Below are 9,407 nucleotides of genomic sequence, written 5' to 3' on the forward strand. Positions count from 1 at the left end.
TGTAACCATGTTAACTTTTCTAAAAAATAAATATTATTAAATGTTAAAAAAAATCTTTGAGTCTTCAGTTTTCTGATCAGTAAGATGGGTGGGGCTTGATAACATTTAAAGTCCTTTCCAATGGAGGGGTGGAGGGAAGGAAGGAGAGAATCTGAATCATTAAATGTCACAAAATAATAGTAAAAGATTGTTTCTACATGTAATTTTTTAAAAAAGAAAATAGTCCTTTCCAGCTTTAAATTTATGATTCATTCATAGCCATTTCCCAACTAATGGGCATATACTTTGTTTCTAATTCTCTGCTATCACAAAAAGTGCTGCTATAAGAATTTTGGTGTATATTTAAGTTTCTTTTTATCAGTGGACTTTTTGGGGTAGAAGCATAGTAGTTGAATCTCTGAGTTAAAGGGATGAACATTTTAATGACTTTATTTGCATAATCTCAAACTGCTTTCCAAAATAGTTGCATAAAACTCTATCAATGATGTACTACCGTGTGTGTATACTACCATGACTTCTACAATCAATCCAAGATGATTATTCCCATCTTATTGTCATCTTTGCCAATTTGCAAAGTGTGAGATGAATACTTAGAGTTTTTTAAATTTACATTTCTTTTACTATTAGTGAGTTATAACATTCTTTCATATAGTTGTTAATAGCTTACATTTCTTTTGAGAAGTGTTTTTTCCATATCCTCTGACCACTTACATATTGGGGAATTGTTGACTCTCTTCTGTTTTCATTCATATAGCATTATACTGACTTCTACATCTTTGACTACTATATCTCTTCTTCATATGATTCCTAATCTTTTTTTTTTCAGTCCTGACCACAGTTAAGACTCCCAGACTTATTATATATCCAAAATTCCACTAGACATTACCACCTGAAATGTACCTATCTCTCAAATTCAACATACCCCAAACTCATTACCATTTTTTCTTATGACTTTTCTATTTGTATTATGTCACTATCATTTATTCAGTTTCTTATATTCAGAACCTTATGAGTTATATCTGAATCTTCCCCTTCCCTTATCTCAAATCTCCAATCAATTACAAGGTCCTCTTAATTCTATCTCATCTATATGTTTCCAATCTATCTCCATCTTTATGCCAGGACTCTAATAGGGCCTTTATTACTTCCTTCCTTATACTATTGAAATAGTCTTCTAATAGATCATCTTGCCTTCACTCATTTCTCCTCCAATCTATTCTTCATAGTGATGGCAGACAATCTTTCTTAGGTATAATTTTGTCACTCCCCTGCTTAGAAATCATCAGTGCCTCCACAGTTCTCAAAGTAAAGCTCAAATTCTTCTTCCTGGTGTTTAAGGCCTTCTCTATCCTTATTTCACTCTATTTTTCTAATCTTACCTCATATTATTCCCTTCTATATAATCTGTAAGCTCTCAAACCTGTATTACTAAACCTTCTCTAGCCCCTAAGCCTCATCCCTCTATGCAATCTCATGCCTCTGTGTCTTCACTTCTGCTATTTCTTATGCTGTACCTGGTTATCTTCTTAGAAAACTCAAATCAGAATTATAGAATTTAAAGTTGGAAGAGACCCCTATCACCATCTAGCTGAACCCACATCTGAAAAATGCCTCCATTATAATATGATTAAGAAATAGATATCCAGACTCTCTGAATTCCCCTAGTAAAGGGAAGCTCACTGACAACAAGACAACATATTCCATTTATGAAAAGTTATACTTAAGATATTTTATCCTTACATCCAACAAATTTAACCCACTGTTCCTAAGTCTACATTCTGGGGCCAAAGGGAAAAAAAGGTAAAGTCCTTCTTCCACACGAGAGCCCTTCAACTTACTGATCAAATCATGTCTTTCCTTAGTCTTCTCTTCTGTGGCTAAACATGTCCATTTCCTTCAAACAGTCCTCAGATTACATGGACTCAAGGCCCTTCACTATCCTGATCTCCTTTCTCTGAGCACACTCCAGTTTATCAATGCTCTTCTTAAACAGTGAAACCAGAAACTGAACACAATGCTCTAAATATGCTCTAGATATTGAGCAAGGTACAACAGGACTATCATAAGTTATTCCTGGAAGCCAAGTCTCCTTTAATGCAATCCAAGATGGAATTAACTTTCTTGATTGCCATATTATGTTATCAATTCAGACTGAATTTATAGTTTACTAAAAACAACAACAACAAATGTCATTAAATGTCATTTTTAGGCAAACTTCTATCTAAATAAGCATTTCACTATCATGTACTTCAAAAGTCACTTTTTTAAAAACTCAAGCCTAATACTTTACATGTATGCCCTCTGAAATTCATTTTATTAGATTAGAAAATTTATTTGATTAGATGTTCTAATGTTTCATGACCAAATGATATTGACTCTTTTATTGAACATGTTACCTAGCTCTACTCTCTTTGCATTACCAACAAAACTAATAACCATATCATCAGTATTTTTATCCATGCCATTGAGAGACATGTTAAACAGCATAGCACCAAGGAAAGATCTTCATTAAAGACTTCTTTCCAAGTTGAAATTAGGTACTTAACAATTATAGATTCTGATTAATAATACTATTGCCTAATAAATACTTCTCTATCTTTTCCACAACAATAGCATGAGATATTTTATAAAATGTATAATTAAAATCTAGATAAACTCTATTTATAGCATTACAGAAATAACTATATTATACACACTATATATAGTCTTCTACTTTTTGCCTATTGACTTTATACCCATTCATTTCAATAGAATTTTCTTATATTTTTCTCAGTTACATATAAAATAATTTTTAATATTTATTTTTTTTAATTTTTGAGTTCCAAATTCCTTTTTTCTTCCCTACTTTTGAGAGAGCAAGCATGTTGATATAGATTATAAATGTGTAGTCATGCAAAACATTTCCATATTAGCCATGTTGCAAAAGAGAAGAAACAAAAAAACAAAACAAGAAAAAAAAGTAAAAATAAATATGTTTCTATCTGTATTCAGACTCCTTCAGTTCTTTCTATGGAGGAGAATAGAATTTTTCTTCCTAAATCCTTCAAAATTGTCTTAGATCATTGGATTGCTGAGAATAGCTAAAGCATTCAATGTTGATCATTCTACCATATTGCTATTACTGTGTACAATGATCTCCTGCCTCTCCTCACTTCATTTTGCATTAGTTCATATGTCTTTGCAGGTTTTTCTGAAACCATCTTGTCTATCATCTCCCAAAGCACAATAGTAATCCATCACAATCATATACCATAACTTACTCAGCCATTCCCCAATCTATGAGTATCCCCTTAATTTCTAATTCTTTGCCACCACAAAAAAAATTACTAAAAATATTCTTATGCATATAGGACCTTTTCTTATTTTTAAAATCTCTTTTAGGAGACAAATCTATTAGGGGTATTACTGCATAAAAGAATATGCTATTTTATATCCCTTTGAGCATAGTTTCAAATTGCTTTCCAAAATGGTTAGATTTGTTTAAAACTCCACCAAAAGCGTATTAGTGACCCAACTTTCCCATATCCCATTCAACCTTTTGTCGTTTTCTTTTTGTTATATCACCCAATCTGATAGGTGTTTTAATTTGTACTTCCTAATTAGTAATTATTTGTAGCATTTTTATGACTACAAATAGCTTTGATTTTGTCTTCTGAAAACTGTCTATTCACATTCATTGACTATCAATTTCTACCCATTCTTTAATGGTACCACCTCATTCATATATCTTTTCCTGAATCCTCTTATTCACAGTGACCTCCTTTATTTATCACTCTAATTCACTTCCCGTGTAACATTATATCTTAGAATTACTGTATTTATGTCTCATCTCCCCATTGAAAAGTAAATTCTATGGGAGCAGACTTTTTATCGCCCCTGATAGCCCAGTTATCACATTAGATACTTAATAATGGTTTGTTGAATAAGTCAATTCTAAACTATTTTCAATATAATGAGGAGAGTAATTAAATTGAATATGAAACTGAAATGCAGTAGATAAAAACCATGCCCTATAAATGAAATCTGTCCATAGTTCACAAGGGTTTTAGGGCTAAACAAAGAAATATGGTTGACTGTATTTCTATTGGAACAAGCGGACAAGTAACAAAAGCAGACTGATCATATACATAGACATGTAATATCAGCCTGAATAGATTTATTTGCTTACTTGACATTTCAATATATAAGGACTGATATTATGCTTTAATTATGTTGAGATATTGGCAAATAGGCTCATCTTACCTTGAAAATGAAATCTGCTCCCAAAGGACCCGGAATCTTAAAGGTTTCTCTATCAGATCCTCTCAGAAATTCAACTGTAGTGTTTTCTATAATAAAAATTCCAGGGGCAGCAAAACTGTGCTCTCCTTTACTTCCTTGAAGGGTTTTTGATTCAATAACTAAAAAAAATTGAAAAAAGTAAGATGATTTTAAAAGCTGTTTTAAGATGGATTCTTGTGTATAGTGACAGTAATTAGCAACCATTGGCTCATGTGAAATTATTTTATTCTCCACAAAAATTCATACATTCACAAACCCTAACCGGTGCCACATACACACATATATAAATCCTGCTCTTTCAGTAGTTCTTATTCCCATCAATATAAGTGGCCATTTCCTCTTTAAAGTCTATTTACTGATTAATTGTTTTAGACATACTATCACTGTTTTAGAGATATGTGTTACCTAATTATTCAATAAGCACCAGAAGAGCTAGGTTAAGTTTTAATTACTAATGGCATGTGTGTGTGCATACACACATATATGTATGATTAACATGGTCATAACCTGATTAATATGGTTATAATGCAATTATCATGGTGCAGTCTGAGACAATAACACATCTAGAACTTGCTTTTTGAGTAAGACTGTTTAATTTGAGGTATACTGAAAGACAGATTTCAGAAAGATCATGAACCTGGATGGGAGAAAAAAATATTGCCACGTGGCAGAGCATTGATCCTGGAGTCAGGAAGCCATGAGTTCAAATTATACTTAGGACACTAAGCATGTGACTTTTTGTTTGTCTCAAGTTTCCTCATCTGTAAAAATGGGATAATAATAGCACCTACTTTCTAGAGATGAAATGAGGTTAAAATGAGATATCTGCAAAGCAATTTTCAAACCTTAAATGCTTTATCGATGTTAATTGTTTCTGTTCTTATTGTTATTTTCACTAATCTCTAACAAATTTAGCATTTCAATTTGATTAAAATGTAGGCAACAAGCATTTTTCTAAGAAATGATCCATAGACTTCAACAGATTGCCAGAAGGGTCCATATCACAAAAAAGTGAAGACCCCCTAGTTACAGCTAAATGGAGATCTATAAGCTATAGAAAAATGCAAAGTCTGGAGATCAGTGGGTAGAGATCAAGCATTTGTCAGTTTCTTCTACTACAATCTAGTGTCCATGCCATTTAACAAATAAATGAACCAATAAACCCACATCTTTACTTCAAGTATACTTGACCTGAGAACATTAGATGCAGGAGATTTTCAGCAATAACTTTTAGGGAGCATTTGGGAGAGAGAAATGGGATAAAAAGGCAGAGTTTAACAAATAGGGCAGCCTTTCAATTATGAATGCTTCTCTTTTACTTAGTCAAATTAAGGTCATGAATGTCCTTTGACTAAGTCAGGAACGTTCTCAAGAGATTGCTCAATTTTTGGTGAGCATTTACACCTCAGAAATCAGCAATAAGTCAGGTTCTAGTTTATTATTTTTGATGGCTGTCTAAACTTAAGAAAGAGTTGGAGAAAAATATTAATGCAGATTAAGTTTGAAAGTGTACTATTCTGCTAACATTTTCCAACTGTAGACCTGATTATTAAATATTTACTACCATATCCCTGACTCTGAGATGAACAAAGCTGACAAATAAGTTAACTACCTATGTGGATTGGCCCCAAATAAGCTATTTGCCTGAAATAGCCCCCAAATCACAGAAAACTTTTGCTTTTTCTCATCCAGATAACTGTCATAATTCTTAATCTTACTCTACTTCTTAGATATGGACTAAAGAAGAGAGAAGCTTGAGAGAAGCAAGATAGGGTTGTGGAAAGATCACTGAAATGGGAACCAAGACATTTGGGTTTTAGTTCTAACTCTTGACACTAACTTGCTGCATGACCTTTAACAAATCACATGACCTCTTAAGGTTTCAATTTCATCATCTGTAAAATGAATTGATTGGAATAAATGAATTCCCTTCTAACTCTGATTTCCTATGATTGATAGAATGTAATTTTAATGTTCTTAGAGATCTAGACAAAAAACACCAAGTCTAACATCTCTAGCCAAGTTACTAGAAAAGAGAAAAATGAAAAGCTAGGAATATAGTCTTAAAGGTTTTGCATTTATATACTGCTTTCTTTTGTTGGATTTTCTCTCTGCTACTGTGGCTGCCACAGGAATTCCAGAGAGCTTGGTGCTAAATCCACAAAAGACTGTAACCTTTTGCAGGCATCGCTGGTTATCACTGACAGAAAGGCAGAGAATGTTTCTGGGAAAAATCAAGGGATACAAGTGAGCTACTGATTTGGAGAATTTATTAGAAGGGTATGAAGTATGCTGGCTACTTTCAAGACCACAAAAACCAGCTGCTTTGAGGCAATGACCTTGAAATCAAAGTCTGGAATAAATCCCTGATCATATTAGATATTTGGAAATATAGACTAAGTTTTTTTCTAGTTCCCAGGAGGTTCTTTGAAAGGCAATGTGAGGTAGTGGAAAGTGTTCAAAATTTAGGGAGGGAGAATATGGATTCAAGATCTGGCTCTGAATCTCAATTGTCTCATCTATAAAGTGGGAACAATTTCATTTTTACTACCTGCTTTACCAGGTGGTTGTGAAGATTGGGGGAAAGCAACTTATAATCATAAAGTGGTCAAATATGTTTTATCTTTAAATGGTATAAAAACAACTAGCTAGCATTAAAGTTAATTAATTAAAATTAAAACTAGCATTAAAATAATTAGCATTAAAGGTTTTTTTTCTAGACCTGTGATTTCAGAGTTGTGGGGAAGTCTTGGCATAGAAACTTGCCTGTATGGAGTATTTTGTATCTTACAATCTCATTGAGTTGCCTATAGTGCCTAAAGGTTAAACTTTGCTGGGGGTCACAGCCATTGGTGTCAGAGAAATGACTTAGATATGAAGACTACCTGCATTCTACAATAATATTCTACTAGTTTAAAATCTAATAAGAGGTTCCAGGTTAAGATGGTGGCAGAGTAAGAAGCAGCTCTTAACCTCTCCTGACCGAAAACACACAAAACTCCACAAGGGGACATAAAAACAAGTCCAGACGACTGGAGGAACCCCACAACAGGGCACAGGGTGGAAGCTACGTGGAATCAAGGCATTTCCATGCTATAAAGGGGTGAAACAGCTCTCACTAAATCACGGGCTAAGCAACCACCCCACCCCCACCCCTCCACACACACCTATAGCACCGAAGCCAGCTAAAAAGAAATAGAGCAAGTTTGGGGCACCCATCGAATCATTGGCAGCAAGATTTAGGACCCCAAAAAGCTAAAGAAAACACACAAAATCTGAGCGCGGGAGCAGGGTTCAGAACATGGGCTCAGAGAGCAGGCGTGGGAGGAGGAGTGGGTGGAGGCAGACACAGCCATGAGCTAAAGCTCTGAAACCCTGAGTGGGGAACCAGTGCAGACGGGTATATGACTGTGGAAGCAGCACCCTGAGACTTGTTAAGAAACCTCCGGCAGAGGATCAAGCAACGGGGTCCACCAGAGGGCTTGACCTTGGAAAAAACCAGAACTCAGACCTCAGGAGCCAAAGGACCGCAATCAGACCCTGAGCGCAAGGATAAACCTGAGAAGCTGCTGGGCTAATGATGGCTACCCAGTCTCAGGAAGTTCAGAAGAGAAAGAATAATAACAAGAAGAAGAAGTCTTTAACACTCGACAACTTTTACACAGAGAAAATCCAGACAACCGAGCAAACAGAGGAGGAGAACAAACAAGCATCCAGACCCTCTTGAAATAAGGAAAACTCCTCACAAGCTATGGAAGAGTGCAAAACTGAGATTTTGAGGAAAATGGAAGAGATCTGGCAAGAAAATAACAGTTTAAAAGGTAGAATCTTGCAATTGGAAAGTGAGGCTCAGAAACCACATGAACTGATAAGCAAATTTAACACCAGAAATGACCAGATTGAAAAGGAATACCAGAAGATTATGGCCGAAAACCGAAAGATTATAGCCGAAAATCAATCCCTAAAGGCTAGAATTGAGCAAGTAGAAGGTAATGATCTCTCAAGACAACAAGAACAAATAAAACAAAGTCAAAAGACTGAAAAAATAGAAGGAAACATGAAATATCTCAATGAGAGAGTGACAGACCAAGAAAACCGGTCTAGAAGAGACAATTTGAGAATAATTAGTCTTCCAGAAAAACCAGAAATTAATAGAAACCTGGACTCCATACTGACAGAAATAATTCAGCAAAATTGCCCTGAAGTCCTACAACAAGAGGGCAATATAGACATTGAAAGGATTCATAGAACACCTGCAATATTCGATCAAGAAAACACCCAGAAATATAATTGCAAAATTCAAGAGTTTCAAAGCAAAAGAAAAAAATCTGACAAGTAGCCAGAAAGAAACAATTCAAATATCAAGGAGCACCAATCAGGATCACACAGGATCTGGCAGCCTCCACACTAAAAGATTGCAAGGCTTGGAATACGATATTCAGAAAGGCAAGAGAGCTGGGCCTGCAACCACGGATCAACTACCCATCAAAATTGACCATATATTTCCAGGGGAAAGTATGGGCATTCAACAAAATTGAAGAATTCCAGGTATTTGCACAGAAAAGACCAGGGTTAAATGGAAAGTTTGATATCCAACCACAAAAATCGAGAGAAACCTGAAAAGGTAAATAAGATACAGAGGGGAAAGAAAGAAAACTTATAATTTTTAAATTTGCCTTTTTAAGGGCCTCAGTGAGATCTAATTATCTGTATTCCTATGTAGAGAAATGTTATGTATAATTCTCTGTAGTGAACTCTATTCACTATTATAGTATTCACTATTATAGTAATCAGAAGAATAATTCACAGGGTGAGGGTGGAACACTAAATAATCTAAGATGGCATGGGGGATGGTAAAGAGGGGGTGAATAGCAGGGGACACCAAGAGAAACTTGAGTGAATCAGAAAATAGGATATTCTATAACACACAAAGAGGGCATGGGAGGGAGAGGGGACAAATACTATTATAAGAAGGAGAGGAAGAGAGCATAAAGAGGTAATAATCAAACCTTACTCTCAGTGTAATCAACCCGGAGAGGGAAGAGTAGCTATACTATCCATTGGGACATAAAACTCTTATCTAACCCTTCTGAGAAAGTTAGAAGGGATAAACCAAGGGGAGCAGG

At 35.0% G+C, this 9,407-nt stretch overlaps 1 protein-coding gene across 1 annotated transcript in view; it reads right to left on the reverse strand.

The window, feature by feature from the left end:
- The window catches only part of ADAMTSL3 (ADAMTS like 3), a 616,185-nt gene that overhangs the window by 204,538 nt on the left and 402,240 nt on the right, over positions 1-9,407 (reverse strand). The window contains exon 9 of the mRNA XM_044660156.1: positions 4,243-4,400. Within this exon, the coding sequence (XP_044516091.1) occupies positions 4,243-4,400 (158 nt within the window). The remainder of the gene's footprint in view (positions 1-4,242; positions 4,401-9,407) is intronic.

This window comes from Gracilinanus agilis, chromosome 2 (genome assembly GCF_016433145.1).
Source record: "Gracilinanus agilis isolate LMUSP501 chromosome 2, AgileGrace, whole genome shotgun sequence".
Classification (NCBI taxonomy): Eukaryota; Metazoa; Chordata; class Mammalia; order Didelphimorphia; family Didelphidae; genus Gracilinanus; species Gracilinanus agilis.